We start from the raw sequence: 16,154 nt of genomic DNA, 5'->3' as shown, positions 1-16,154 counted from the left end.
ATCTCTTTGGTCTCCATTCATTCTCTTGAATTGTAAGACCAGTACTTTTGTGTCAATATGCCAGCTCTTGTTCCTTTTGTAATAATTTATATTTAGTTAAACTTAGTGTTTCCCAACACTATAGTATGACATTTCCAAACACATAGAAAGTTGAAAGACGTTCGCAGTGATCAACTGTGCTCCTCGCCTGGAGTCCACCGTTAACATTTCCCTCTACTTGCTTTGTCGTATATCTATCTATTGACCCAGCCCTCTAATCATCTCATTTTCTGGTACATTTCAAGGAATTAAGGTTAGTTTTAATGATATTTTAAAGAAAGTAATTCTCAGCAAGGATATGATTGCACTGAGTAGCCGTGAGCTCACTGGTTAAGAGCATAGACTGTGAAATGTCCAAGAGCTGGCACAGAGCCTGCCTCTGCCATTAAGTGTGTGACTGTGGACAGGTCATCCTTCAGGGTGCCAAATGAGCAAGCTCCAGGAGTTGGTGATGGACAGGGAAGCCTGACATGCTGCAGTCCATGGGGTCGCACAGAGTCGGACACGACTGAGTGACTGAAGTGACTGAATCTCAGACAGGTCACAGCATATTCAGAGCCTCGTTTGGCACCTTGGAGGATGACCCTCATGGTTTTTTGTTTTTTTAATGAAAATTCAACACAATAGATGAAAAGTGATTACACTCTACTGTGACAAAGAATTTGTGATGACTTTTTTCTACTCATCTCTAATCCCGTGAGATCAAGGACTCTGTTGCATTTGCCATTACATTAGCAGCCTTGTGCACAGTGCCTTGTAAATAGCAGATGTGGAATATAGATTTGTTGATATGAATTGGGTTGAATTTTAGAGGTTTTAGCTCCTGGTATGTAGCAAGTACTCATTAGTGGAGAGGGACAAGTGCAGTGGCTTCAGAGGCATGGGGCATAAGAAAGTTAGTTGAGAAATGAGCTGGAATCAGGGGACGAGACAAAGACAGAGAAAACCTAGCCTGCAAAGCAGAAGCGTTTACGGCAAGTTCAGTGACGGAGCAGAATTCATCAGTGCCCAGTCCTTGTCCCTTGGACGGCACCTTAGACCCCACCTCTTCAGTGCACACCAGCGGACTTCCAGCTGCTGCGATGCCTAAAGGCTCTCCTCCAGGTTTGAGAAGCCCATTGGCGCAGGGCACAGGGCACAGCAGAGGTGCTGAGGGATTTACACCTCTGGGAGCAGCCCTCAACCAGACTGATAGGGTTGGTATATAAATACCCAGCTGCCTCCCTCACAGCCAGGATGACCCTGAGAGTGTGCTTGACATGGTTTCCTAGCCTTTCTCCATGGGACTACAGTCCAGTCCACCACAGAGGCAAACAGGCCTCTCCACGGGCTGCTCTCAATCGCCCGCCTTCCCTCACCCGCTTCACTCCTGCACTCCCTTATCTGTATTGCTGCCGTTGTTGCTGTTTAGTCGCTAAGTCGCGTCCAACTTCTGCAACCCCAAGGATGGTAGCCTGCCAGGTTCTCTGTCCATGGGATTTCCCAGGCAAGAATACCAGGGTGGGTCGCCATGTATTTCTCCAGGGGATCTTCCCAATCCAGGGATCAAACCCATGTTTCCTGCTTGGCAGGTGGATTCTCTTACCGTTGAGCCACCTGGGAGGTTATTACCAGTATTACTGGTACAGAAAAGACTTGCATTTGAATTCTTTTTTTTTTGCATTTGAATTCTTGTCTGAGGGAACCCAGAGTAAGACAACTGTCTTTATACTTTATGCCCACAGAATCTCTTCTTCATATGGCATTCTACACTAAAATCTGATATATTGTATTTATAAAGTTAGAGCTGCCTGACTTGCAGAGTTTGGGTAGATGGGAGCGGTGATGTGTGGAGGCCAGAGCCTAGCCTCTCCCGTCTCCTTCCCCTTCTCCCAGCCTGCCCAGTATTTGTGAAGACTCCCACACCCTCCCACAGTTCGACAGAGCCTTGCTCATCAGCTATTGGTGGAACTGATTAGGATATGATACAAGATACAAAGAAAAGACTAAGAGGAATGAATAAAAACAAGCAGACACAGAGAAAAATACGTTCTTTCAAAGGCCTAAGAAGCGTGGACAAACACATAATTTTTGCAAGGCAGTGCAGTTATTGTGTAAAAGCCATCTGGAGGTTTGGGAGGCTTTCACACCATTACGGTGTTCCTAGACTACGGCACTTGGAAAAGCTGTTGTTTGTAGAGAATCCAGGTTGAAAGCCCACGTGGGCAGAAACATAGGGGCTGAGGAGAGACGTCTGTGGCTAGAAAAACAAATAGTGTTTTGAGGCTGTAATAAGTAAGAAACCATGCAGAAGAATGTCCTTAGCTACATACTTATTGATCTCAAAGAAAGGGTCTTGTGAAAACTCCCTAAATATACTCAGAAGGATTAATGTATGGGGTTGAAGCTTTAGGATGGCCACAAAAAATTTATTGTCTAAAGCTGGACAGGTTTAAGGGGATAGGTGGTGTTAGTAATAATTGTGCCAGAACAACCACGTTTTCAGACAACTGAGATGTGAAAATTCACCCTTGTAAACTATTTAATGCTATAATAAACTAACTGAAATTCCACTACTGAAAGTATTACAGTATAGTGGTAGGCAGAGGAGGAGAAAGGGTTTTAGACTGGACCTCTATAAACCTGAGTGTGCATAACTGAATCACTTGGAAGGCAAGAAAAAAAACAGGTTTCTGGCTCCATCCCAAGAGTTTCCGGTTCCATGGTGCTGGGGCGGGATGGGAGAAAATGCCGTTGAGCAAGCGGCCAGGTGATGCTGAGTTGCGGTCCACAGCTCTTGAAGCAGGACTGGTTTAGCCTTCAAGAGCTACGGCCCAGCAGCACCAGCAGCACCTGGCTGCTCGCTCGACATGCCTGCTCTCCCATCCCGCCACAGCACGGGCTGAAAATACTAAGTGTACATGAAGAAAACCTACAGAACGAAGGTGAAACTTGTGTCTCAAACTTTCTGGGGGCAGAAACTTGAAGATTTGAGGACTCTGGCCCCTTGGCTTCAGGGCAATCTCACGAAGGCCACCACAGAGGCTTGTGCTGCCCAAAGGGTCAGTGCTCACCAGCCCTATCACTCTCCACTTGCAACGGCTCTGCTTCCCTTTGCATCATATCCTGGAAACCTGGCAAGATTTTGCTTAAAGAAATATTTGGCACAGTGATAGTTCAAATCATAAGCATGGTTATTATCAGGATATTGAATTATTCATGCTTCTAGTTTACAATAGAAATAGATTTCTAATAATTCAAGTCACCCCAACTTCTTGCGTAGGTCACTATAAAACCTTCTTCTTGGCTGTTTCTTTGTGTCCACTCCTCCCTACATCCTGCTTCCACAGATCATTCCGTACAAGGCAGCCAGAGGGATCAAACATACAGATGCACGCATATCTAGGAGAGCTTCCAGTGGTTTCCAGCTGCAGGCACAATGAAAACCCTCCTCGTGAGCATAATCTCCAAGGCCCACATGCCAGGCCAGCTTCTCTGACTTCAACATGTATGACTCGTCTCCTTGCTTACTACATTGCAGCCAACCAGACATATCTTCTCAGATACACCTCATTCTTTCCCACCTCCATATCACTTTTTTTCAACAAATAGATAAACAATCCAACAGCACCAGCCACTCAGATCATCCACTCGACTAACCACCACTGTTCCAATTCCAAGGTCCCTGAAAAATATGAACTGGTTAAAATTCGATTCTCCGTGTCGGTTTTCCTGAGGGGAGAGGGTGTGTTGACCAGGCAACATCAGTATTTCTGCCTATTTAGCAGTAAATATTTCTTCATGGAAAAGTGGTTGCTCTGATTCATTCAGTGGTGCTTGCTAGATCTGGTTAGTGTGGTTTAATTGCTTTGATGTGATTTTGTTTTTAGAGAGTTGCCCCAAGGGTGTTCCTGGACCTACACATTTGAAAACTAGGATCCAAATAAAATGACACATATCATCATACTGCTATACTAAGGAGACTTATCTGGCTCATGGCCTGGACATTGTATACAAAAGCAGTGAGTCTATTTCTTAACCAATGACACCCTCATGTCACAACTATTGCATCTTTATCTACCATGTTGATCTTCAAATCATGACATTCAAAGGTGTTACTTTTTTTAAAAAAATCCCTTTTTCATGACCTTTTGACATTCTTTTCTTGGCAAAACCCTTTGGCCTCTGACTATAGAGGAACTGAGGCCAATTCCTCCTGGTTGTTAAGCCAGAGTCAGTTTGCCTCGTGTATGCTCATCTCATAATAAAAACATGCTTTGGCATTTGTCTTTGTCTGACTTACCTTGCCAACATCTCTCGGGAAAGGTTGTCTCTGATTCTCTGGAATTAAAATGGGAGATACCACAATGGACCTCTTTTGTCTTGGGACAGGAGAAGTTCTTGCAAATTTAAATATATCCTAAAAGAGAAAAAACAAATCAATTGACTAAAATCCCCCACAGAGAAGATGTATCAGTCTGCTCTGAGATATGGCTCCTTTGTTGTGAAAGCATACAGCTGTTTGGACATTGTTAATTTTATTCTATCAAACCTCATTAGAGTTAGCAAGTACATCATTAGAATTATACTAAAGCTGACATTGTGATTCACAATAACTATCATTAAGCTATTTAATCCCATCTTCTGAATCATTCTATTCACAATGTCAGTCTTAATTTATATATACTTCAGTGCTGTGTGGAGAAGGCAATGGCACCCCACTCCAGAACTCTTCCCTGGAAAATCCCATGGACAGAGGAGCCTGGTAGGCTGCACTCCATGGGGTCGCTAAGAGTCGGACACGACTTAGCGACTTCACTTTCACTTTCATGCATTGGAGAAGGAAATGGCAACCCACTCCAGTGTTCTTGCCTGGAGAATCCCAGGGATGGGGGAGCCTGGTGGGCTGCTGTCTATGGGGTCGCACAGAGTTGGACACGACTGAAGCGACTTAGCAGCAGCAGCAGCAGTGCTGTGTATTCCCTTTCTTAACCTGCCAAGTGAGGAGATTACTTGCTTGGTCACTAACCCACCGAACTTTTGCTGGATACAAAAGTGACTCTTCTCATGGCGAACTGTGTGATCCTCGAATTCACAATTGAAAAGGAAGGAAGAACGATCTCAACATCCAAACTATGTCTGGCATTATGGAGAATCTTAGTCAATGTTCTTTCAAAGGCCATTTGTTTTTATTAGTGGGTCTATTTCTGGAACTCACACCCCACACAGTGTGTCCCGAATTTCAATCACTGGAACAATACTGTGAGGATTTCTGGCCTATCTGTAACTCACCTTTTAAATAAACGGCTGCAAAAAAGGAACCTGTGTCATTATTTTAAATACACTACTCGTGTGGCTTCTCATAAAAAATAGGAAAACATAAAAATAAACATTGAGACCAATGATGTTATAAAATTTGAGCTGGAAACTTAGGTGGGTGTAAAGTTTCCTCTTATTGAAAGAGAGATAAGAAAAGGCTAGACGGGTGTTATAGGGCTATAACTAAAAGTAAGCATCTGAGTTAGTACCGAAAGTAAGCACCTCAAACTTCGTATAGTAGTTTCTATAAAAATCATGTGGCAAATGATATTTAAATACCATCACTGACCCATGCTCCATAAAATGTGTGTGCATCTACATGTATTATATCATATGACAGTGATATATATACACATAAGTATACACACACACATGTGTAATCGTTTTAAAGGAAACTCTATATAAGAAAAGTCAAATAGGAAACAAGACCAGCAAAGCTATGAAAGCTTCTATAAAGTCTTTCTCTTGATTTTGTTTGGAGTATAAGCTGATGTTATTCTTACAGAAAGTAATCAGGCAGTATTTATTTATCAAGAACCTTACAAATGTACATATCCCCTCACGTTATACTCTATACACTCTATCTACTCTCTGATTTCACTCCTAGGAATACATCCAAATGCTAAATTCAAAAGAGGAAAAATAACAAACTGAAAGCAGGAAGATGTTTAGTGAGACGTTTATAAAGAGCAAAAATGGCAAACCGCCTGAATGCTCACTTTCAGGACAGGGTTAAATTTGGGTCCATCGGCAGGAGACGCTCCTAGGTGGTCACCGTTAGACAGTTGTGAAGACGTGTGCTAACCACTGTGATCGTCATTTGATTGCTTCCACAATCACAACCACAAACCACTCTCATAACAACAGTCGGTTAAATATGTGTTGGAACGTGTGCTAGCACTTTACATGTGACTTTGCGGATATTTGTAATAAACTTCTCAAGTAACTCTTAGTCCTCCCTAACCAATGAGGAATGTCAAGTTCCAAGAGGTTATATAAATTGCTCCAATTCACCTAGCCAGCAGATAGAATATGTAAGTAACATGTGTAGGAAAATATAGAATACTGTATTGGTTGCCCTCTAATTTATATAAGCTGTACTGAACATAGAAGAATGATATTCAAAACCTCAGTGAATAAGTCCAAATAAAAGACTGCTTGATTTCTAAGATGATCAAAGACTCAATATACAAGCAAAGACAGAAAACTGGAACATGCGTACATAAAAGACAGCAAAAAGACTCAGAAGGGTTAACACAACAAAAACCTAACTGACACACCAACTAACTAACTAATCCAATCCAATCATGCAGAAAACAGCAGAGAAGAAAGAGAATGGGACACTGAGAAGACAAGGAACAACAAACTGGATTATATTCATAAAACATTGATATATAACACCTATAAAGATTCTGTTGGCTTATTAGGGAATAGGCAAAGAACAGGAAACATGTAAAATAATGCAAAATATGTGCAATATATGACTCTTATTTACAATAAAAAATCTTGAGGTTCATATGAAAGAAAGCCTAGGAAAGCAGTTGGAAAAGATTTAAAGTCTCATGCAAATGTAGGGGATTAGTGATTCTGCTCTATAATAGAGCAAAAGTAAGTTTCCATTATGACAATATGTGAAAATGTATCTAAAGTAATGAAAAGCATACTCACTGTCAGCAACAAACCTTCCCTTGTTTACCATAAAGAACTCATTTGTGTTTGTGAGCCTGTGAATGGGTGGTACTTTTGTCCTGCTGGGTGACCAGAGTGGTCCAGTTCCTAAGTCCCCATTCCTACCTCTGGTGTCCTCCCAGCCCACCAGCTACTGAAGCCCACAGCTGCCAGTCCATTTCCTCAACTCTCACATCCTTGAAGCTTGGTAGTAATAATGGTGTGGACCCCTGGGCCTAAAGTGCCTTTGAAGAGAAGCAGGAGGCTCTGAGTCTCAGGTTAGGAAACAGCTTCTGGAAGGGAGGGATGGGGGAGTGACCCACTGATTATAGAGAAGCGTCCATGTGCGCTGGACTTTCTGAGCCCACCGTGGTACGCAGAGCATCCTTTTTCTTCCAACTCTTAACTTATTTGCCTTACAATGGCAGGGACTGCAACAACAAAACAAAACTGGTCCACGACTGTGGTTTCACCTCTGTCTTTGTGATTTATGCATATATCTATCTGTCTTTGTTTGTGATTTATGCATGTATCTATTAACTATGTGTTTGTTGACAAATGTTCACCCTTGGTCAGGTCTGTGCTAATGAGTTTTTGTCTGTGTGCTCTGAAGCCAAGTGATTGTGACTGGGACCATGGAGGAGCCATAGCATCTGATTTGACTGACAATCCAGATACCATCGGAGAAGGCAATGGCACCCCACTCCAGTACTCTTGCCTGGAGAATCCCATGGACGGAGGAGCCTGGTAGGCTGCAGTCTACGAGGTTGCTAAGAGTTGGACACGACTGAGCGACTTCACTTTGACTTTTCACTTTCATGCATTGGAGAAGGAAATGGCAACCCACTCCAGTGTTCTTGCCTGGAGAATCCCAGGGACGGGGAGCCTGGTGGGCTGCTGTCTATGGGGTCACACAGAGTCGGACATGACTGAAGCAACTTAGCAGCAGCAGCAGCAGCAGCAAGATACCACGGGCATATCTAGACTTGTGTGTGTTTGTATTTGTCAATCCATTGTATGAAGCCTTTGAATGCACCACGATGTGACCATAACCTCAAGGAAAGACAAGATAGAAGCAGTGAAGTTTAAAAGTATGTGACTAATTCAAGAGATGCTTATGGAAGAAGAGACAGAGGCGTGGGAAAGAAGAGAACACTAGGGTAAAGAAGAGGCTGTTGTAACTCCCTGTCTTCTGGTGCTGCCATTGCCAAGTGAAGAGCAAAACACTGCCTGCTATATCAGGAAACAAAGGATCTAGCCAGCATATCGCAGTCACTTGGATGCACAGCATGAGTAAAACTCAGGGTGAGAAAACGCAGGACACGGGCCCCCAGTGGCTGAGGCGCATTTCAAAGGGATGATTTCAGTAAGCCCACTTCTATGCATGTTCTCATACATAGAAAAGCACTAAATTCCTCAACTCGAGATGTCTAGTTTTCTTTTATTAACAGCAACCTTTTGTTCTAGCTATCTGGTGCTGTTGCAAAAACTCCTCTATATCCTGGCTTCCCTCCGAACAGTTTTCTCAGCCTTTACATGAGATGCTGTCTCCTGGGCTTGAAGTCCTAAGAATATCCACCATACAAAGCATACCTCTCCACTTTTGGGCTGTGCCTCGTTTTTTTATGTCAGCCAACACAAGATAGAGGATAAGGCGGGGGGCGGGGGGGGAAGGCAGCTCTGGGCACAGATGCTGGGTACTGGTGACTTGTTGACTTTGAGGGTACCCAACATAGATTCCTAGAGGCTGTATAAACATCAACAGTTGCATTCAGGAGGGAAGGATGAATGAGGACGAGAAATGTCACAGTCGCTCACGAACGAGAGTGGTTAGATGTGAAGGAGAAGCGGACACTCTCCAGATCATGTGGAGAGGGAAAAGGGAGGCACTCAATCATCCAGCGGGTCTCTAAAAGGCCAGCAAAGGCCACAGAAAGGCTAGTTGGAAAAAGAGGGAGTGCAAGGCCGTGTTACACAACGCAGACCTCCCCTCCAACAGGCTGAATACTGTAAGAGGGCTGCTGGGTTTGAGGATGAGCAGGTAACTGATGACTTTAGGAGGAGAAACTTTTAACAGTGTTAAACTGGGTCCAGTGTCAGAGGAAGCAAGGATTTTGGTATGGATGGAAAGGAAAGAAACGGGAAGAAGTTGGCCAGTACAACGGAAGACCAGGAAGTATGATGGACTGAGAGGAAGGCAGCCACAGCGCTGGGCGCATGAAGACACAGGACAGAGGTGACCCCAGGGGGAGGCGCATGCCCGAGGGAGGAGGGAAGTGAGCGCGTCAGGAGCGAAATCAGCCTCAGGGGGGTTAAGGGGGGTTTCTCATCTGTAAACGAGTATAATGCGCCTGTGTTCTTGGTTATCAGGATGAAATGAGAAACGGCACTCGGAGGTGGTCTGCACTCTCTAAAGAACAACACAATGTGAAGGATGGTCTTATTCATGCTGGACTGTGGAGGTGAGGAGGTGGAGAGAGGCGCTCAGCACCTTTTAGGTGTGAGTAAGTCAGCTGCGTGTGGCCTTGTGCCAGACCTTAAAGAGACACTTGCAGACATGCAGCCACTTCCAGATTTCCAGACCACCAGGCACACGCACACTGACATCAAAGTTCACTTTCCCCAAACACAAACACTCATGCACATGTTCACACACATTCAGAATCCATCAGACAGTGTCACACACACACACACACACACACACACACACACACACACACACGGGGCGTGCAAAGGAAAGTGAGAGACTAGCCATGTGCCTCCCATGGGACCCTCCCTATAACCCTGCAGTCAGTGACCAACGATCCGTCCGGTCTTTGAGCCTGGAATGGCTGGAGGCCTACAGCAGCCTCGTCCAATCTTGTGTAAGTCAAAGGGGCAGAGCTGTGTCCTCGGGGAGGCTCCCTCATGTTACCTTCTATTACAGGGGATTGTCACCCTGACATAAACATCCTTTGTCTCCCATGGGCTGATCCAGGCCTGTGTCTCTCTGTCGTAGGGCATTAGGTAGGGTTTACAGTCTCATTTGCTTCCCTCCCTACTTCTCCATCTCGGGAGAAACTGGCAGTGCATTAAAAGCAAGTTTCATGCTACCTGGGAACATCACATCACACAGTCCCAAAGAGCACCTTGGAAATAAAGGGGAGGTTCCCACAACTGTGATGGACAGGGGAGGGGCCGGGGAACAGAGGGGAAGGTGGAGGCCAAGGGAAGAAGGTTGAAGAATTAACAAGGGGAGGAAGAGTAGATTTATATTCATTCATTTCCTCAAAAACTCTCTATGGATCCCTTGCTTCCCTTGTAGGAGTAATTCTCGGCATCTGGGATAGTGCAGTGCAGGAGAGAGAGAAGTTCTTTGCCCTCGTGCCCTCTCATTCTGGAGGGAGGAGACAGACAGTGAGCATGGTCCAGGAGGACAGACAGGCAGAAAGGGCTGAGTGTGCAGAGGTGTGGAGCTGACCGTCTAGTGGGGAAGGGGCCACTGGGAAGGTGGGCTTGCAGGATGAAGGAAGGAAGATGCTATGTGGGCACAGGGACTGCCAGTAGCAGGAACAGATGCTGGCACTTGTGAGCTGCAGGGAGGCAGCCCATGGCCTGGGGGAGCAGAGGAGACAGGCCAAGGAGCTGGTAAAGGGAATCCGGATCCTGGATGGCCAGCTATGCAGACAATTGAGCGGACTGAGGCTTTAACTCTGCACGAAACATGAGTCATGCGAGGGTGTTTTTATTTGTTTATGTGGGAAGGATTTAAGCTGGAGAATGACATGAGCCCACTTACAATTAAAATAGACACACACACATTTCATGCTGGCTTCTATGTGAGAAACAGGTTTTAAGGGATAAAGTAAAGAAATGTTTGTTTGTTGAATTTCTTTCTTTTTCGAACGTCTTCACAGCATAATGAAATTCCCCCTAAAATGCAAATCTGAGCTTTAATTTGGGGAAAGGAGAGTCAGGTTCAACTCTACCTGGCTGGAACCCCTCTGCCTCCTTCCTCCCCACAATATGTTTAATATATTAATATTATCCGAGTACAATTTACATACGTTTACAGTCACCCATCATAAGGGTGCAATGCAATAATTATCAGGAAGTTTACAAAGTTGTGCAATCATCACAAACTAATTTTAGAACACTTCCATCAGCCTTCTCCCATATGCTCACTCACTCCCCTGTTCTGTGTCCCAGCTGCTGGCAACCAGTGAATCTACTTTCTGTCTGTATACGTTTGCTTCTCAGGACATTTCATACAAGGGAATCACGGTGTGTTTTCACGGACTCCATTTCCATTTCTTTTTTTTTTTAATTTTATTTTATTTTTAAACTTTACAATTCCATTTCTAACTGATGTGAAGATCGTGTGGCAGGAAGGGACGCTGTTTTGGTAAATCATATGTAGAACCCATTCCCTGGCCTCCCTTGCGAGCACGCCCACAAGCATCTCGACTCCCGCCGGCCCCAGGCTGGCTGAGCCTCCCTGGAACTGCGTCCTCACTCCTCGGTTCCGCTCCTCCCACTGCCCTGCCGCTGCCCTCATCTCTGTGTGGATGCAGACACCCCTCCGCAGTGAAGCTTCTCCACGCAGATCTGAGTCACGAGGCTTGTCCCCAGGGAACCCACCCAGGACCCCGTCAAGCCAAGCTGTCCAGAGCAGAGACTAACTGGGCTGGTGCTCCAGACGTGAAGGGACAGACTGGCACTGAACCGCGGGCACTGCGCTCCATGTTTTGGCTGTCATTGCTCCCTCCCACACACCCAGCTGAAGGCTGAAAAGTCTTCCATGAGCCATTCCAAGAAAGTGGTGTTGTTTGAGAGACATGGCCCTGCTTTCTTCACACTAAACCCAGGCCAGACAGCAGCTTGGACCTGTCTTGCTACCTGTCAGAGGGCCTTCATGGGCCAGCACCCCGAGGGACAGACAGTGGCCAGAAAAGACATATCCCCACCCCCTCCCTCTACCCTCCCAGTTCCTGTCTCAGCATTTAGGTTATAAATGAGAGGGGAAAATAGCAACAACTTTGTAAAGAAGCCACAAGCCACTGGCTTTGTTCTCTCTCCTACTTGGTAAATTTGGGGCAAAATTATGTGCTAGGAGAAGCTATTTTAACAGAGCAAAGCATTGCAGAAGCTGGAAGCAGTGCTCTGGCTGAAGCAGGGGTGGAGGCGGGGCAGCACCAGCAGACTCGTGTGTGTGTCAGCACCACCCGAGGGTGGACAGTTCTGTTGATCCTGAAGAGAAGGTAGGATGTGCTTCCGGGGCAGCGAGAAGCCTTGACTGGTTTCATGCTTTGGGTCTGAATTCCGTGTCTGGTTGTGAAGAAGGAATTCGTAGGGCCTGGACCCCGTCTTAGGCCTGTTCATGCTGATCATGCTCGGCCACCTCTCCGATGGACTCTGGACTCTGCTTAGTGCCTATGGAAACTACAATAGAAGGATAGGACCCCCTCTGGACAGGGGAATCTTGAAGATCACACCCAGGCTACTCATCGCCTAAGAGAAAACATACTCTAATCACCCCTGCCTCTGGACAGGTCATAAATTCTTTCTGTATCTCTCGAAGTGTAACCGCAGGCTTATTGATTATTAACTGTTTGAACACCTAACACTTGGTAACACTTGAATAATGGGGTTATTGTGATTGTATTTACCCTTCCTTTGTTTTATGTAAGTCTCAAGGAAATTGGGGTGGTGGGTTCAGATACGTATACATGGGGTATCAAAGATTTTCACAAATACTGGTCGGGGTCCTTGGCTAAGAGGAGACTCTGCCTTGGGCCCGCCAGTGTAATAAATTGCACTCCACTATCTGCATTGTCCTTCTGAGTGAGTTTGTTTCCCAGAACGCATGGCTATAACAGTTGAAGGGTCCTGAGAACGATTGTTTTGAAGAGTTTGATGCTTGGGTTCTGGACACAAGTCTGAAGGTCATAGCCTGTTTCTTTCTTATCTTTCTAATCCTAAGATATGCTTGGCATCTTGGCAGACCCGTGAGTCTGCCAAAGGAAACACCACCACTGAGTGAATAGCTGCCATGCACAGCACTGTCCTTGGCACACTGTGACATTACCTCATTCAATCCCTTCAACAGCTTGCAGGCAGAACCACCATGCCTATTTTCCTGACATTCAAAGACACAAGAGACTCTAAAGTCTCTGAGGGCTTGAGTGAGAGATGGGAACCCAGGCTTCTCTGACCCCAGGGCCTGCCTGGTCCAGGCTGTGCCTGGAGAGAGTTCTTTACTCAATCAGAACTGGAGAATCACAACCCTAGCCTTTGCAGAGGATGGGCAGCAAATCTCATCAGCATCAGGCTAAAAGGAACACGCTCTACCTGTCTGCAGGGGGACAGTTTAATTGTCTGCAAATTTCTGCAAATGAATGGGGCAGCAGAAATCAATCTCCAATTTATTCCATTCTGGTGGCTGATCTCATTGTGCTGAAAGGAGGAGGGTTCGCATTGCATATGCAATCAAACGCAGGGTTCAGCCAGCTTTCTGTACCTGGGGTGAAATTTAAAGTTTGCTTTATTACCTCCTGGCGCTGAAGCTTGCCTACTTAAAGGAAGGACAGACCACAAATACCAAACTTTCAGCAGGAAATTTAGGAGGCTGGAGGGCTAACACACTAAGTTTGTGTTGTTTCCAGCTCTTTCCCTGATATTCTGGAGGCCAAATATCAGCTGAGCTGAGTCATCTGTTGCAGGTTTACAGGACAGTTATGCTGACAGTAAAATGTGGTGACGTAGAAATTGTCCATTAGTTTGGAAGTGTGTGTTATGGAGCTAATTTTAAAGCTGGGGTGGGATGGGGAGGTGATGGCTGGTGGGTTCCTAGGGTGGAGTGAAGCCAACCTGCTATTGGAAATTATGCCACCATACCTGCTTGTCAAGGCCTGCTGGTGTACAGCTGGGAGAAATGGATGCAGACCTGCTTTTCTAGAAGTGACCACCAGTGATATCAGAAACAATTTCTCCAGTAGTGTCACTTTCAGGGACTTATATGCAGAGTACACCATGAGAAACGCTAGGCTGGAAGAAGCACAAGCTGGAATCAAGATTGCTGGGAGAAATATCAATAGCCTCAGATATGCAGATGACACCACCCTTATGGCAGAAAGTGAAGAGGAACTAAAGAGCCTCTTGATGAAAGTGAAAGAGGAGAGTGAAAAAGTTGGCTTAAAGCTTAACATTCAGAAAACTAAGATTATGGCATCTGGTCCCATCATTTCACAGGAAATAGATAGGGAAACAGTGGACACAGAGTCAGACTTTATTTTTCTGGGCTCCCAAATCACTGCAGATGGTGATTGCAGCCATGAAATTAAAAGACTCTTACTCCTTGGAAGGAAAGGTATGACCAACCTAGATAGCATATTCAAAAGCAGAGACATTACTTTGCCAACAAAGGTCCGTCTAGTCAAGGCTATGGTTTTTCCAGTAGTCATGTATGGATGTGAGAGTTGGACTGTGAATAAGGCTGAGCGCCGAAGAATTGATGCCTTTGAACTGTGGTGTTGGAGAAGACTCTTGAGAGTCCCTTGGACTGCAAGGAGATCCAACCAGTCCATTCTAAAGGAGATCAGTCCTGGGTGTTCACTGGAAGGACTGATGCTAAAGCTGAAACTCCAATACTTTGGCCACCTCATGTGAAGGGTTGACTCATTGGAAAAGACTGATGCTGGGAGGGATTGAGGGCAGGAGGAGAAGGGGACGACAGGAGATGGCTGGATGGCATCACCAACTCGATGGACGTGAGTTTGAGTGAACTCCAGGAGTTGGTGATGGACAGGGAGGCCTGGCATGCTGCAATTCATGGGGTCGCAAAGAGTCGGACACGACTGAGCAACTGAACTGAACTGAACTGATCCCCAAATAAGAAACCTCACAATGTGAAGGTCCATGGCAGAGCAACTGAATGATTAGCACCAAGGAAGCAATAAGTTTCCAATAAACATGCTCCTCTGTCCATGGAATTCTCCAGGCCAGAATACTGGAGTGAGTAGCTGTTCCCTTCTCCAGGGGATCTTCCCAACCCAGGAGTCGATCTGGGGTCTCCTGCATTGCAGGCAGATTCTTTACCAGCTGAGACACCAGGGAAGCTCCAAGAAAAATGCATGTGACATGTACATTACCATATGTGAAATAGATTGCCAGTCCAGGTTCTATGCATGAGACAGAGTGCTCAGGGCTGGTGTGCTGGGGTGACCCTGAGGGATGGGATGGGGAGGGCGGTGTGAGGGGGGTTCAGGATGGGGACCACATGTACACCCATGGCTGATTCATGTCAATGTATGGCAAAAACCACTACAATAGCATAAAGTATTTAGCCTCCAATTAAATAAATTAATTAAAAATAAAATAATAATTTTTAAAAAGGACAGAGAAAAATAATAAAAAATAAGTTCAACCCCTGTTGGGGAGGGGAATGCATGTGACAGTCATTTTTGTTAAGTATTCTTAGGGTAGAAAAGAAATGGCTTTGGTCAAAACAATGAATAGAGAAAAAGAAGGTTTTACCAGAGGAATTTGCAATTAGAGTGGTGACTCCAGTTCTCTGTCCAGCAGCCAACAGATCTTTCAGAACATTCTCCTTCGTCTCACTGATGCGACTGTTTGCTTCCCTTTGTGAAAGGATGAAGGCACCAACATTACCGAGACCGGGAGGGCCCGAAGGTTCGGCTCCCAATGATGCCTGCAGCTTTAGGTGCCCTCGGTGTCCTCCTGGCTCTGCTTCTGCCATGCGAGCTGCCTCAGCATCCTCGGGTGCAAAGGCCTACTTCAGGGCTTTTCCCTGGTGCTGAACCTCATCACCTCTCCCGTCTTCTGCCTGGATGGCCCTTCCCTTTCATCCAGCCATCTACTCTCAGCTCGAGCACCCCTTCTAGCCTTCTTCAGTCTCTTCTGCTGCAGGGGTTCCTGGCGGCCTGCCTTCTATATCCAGAGCACACCTTTCAGCGTTCTGATTGATTACACATCCATTCAGGGTTCATCACCATCTGCTTCTGCACAGACCAACAGCTCCATGAGGTCAGGCAACACAGCTTTTTCATTTGCTGCTGTGTCACCTGGTTCCCAGCACAAGGCCGGGCATTATGGAAGGAGTCCAAAAAGTCCTTTTAAAGTATTTATTAAATAAACGAATTATTAAATTA

General features: G+C 45.6%; 1 protein-coding gene across 1 annotated transcript in view; it reads right to left on the bottom strand.

Moving 5' to 3' along the window:
- Positions 1-16,154, bottom strand: part of CDH13 (cadherin 13) — a 1,011,953-nt gene that overhangs the window by 550,511 nt on the left and 445,288 nt on the right. The window contains exon 4 of the mRNA XM_019978955.2: positions 4,322-4,438. Within this exon, the coding sequence (XP_019834514.1) occupies positions 4,322-4,438 (117 nt within the window). The remainder of the gene's footprint in view (positions 1-4,321; positions 4,439-16,154) is intronic.

Source organism: Bos indicus, chromosome 18, assembly GCF_029378745.1.
Source record: "Bos indicus isolate NIAB-ARS_2022 breed Sahiwal x Tharparkar chromosome 18, NIAB-ARS_B.indTharparkar_mat_pri_1.0, whole genome shotgun sequence".
In the NCBI taxonomy this organism is placed as follows: domain Eukaryota; kingdom Metazoa; phylum Chordata; class Mammalia; order Artiodactyla; family Bovidae; genus Bos; species Bos indicus.
The sequence above is the reverse complement of the archived record's forward strand: the minus strand, read 5'-3'. Positions and strand labels throughout refer to the sequence as shown.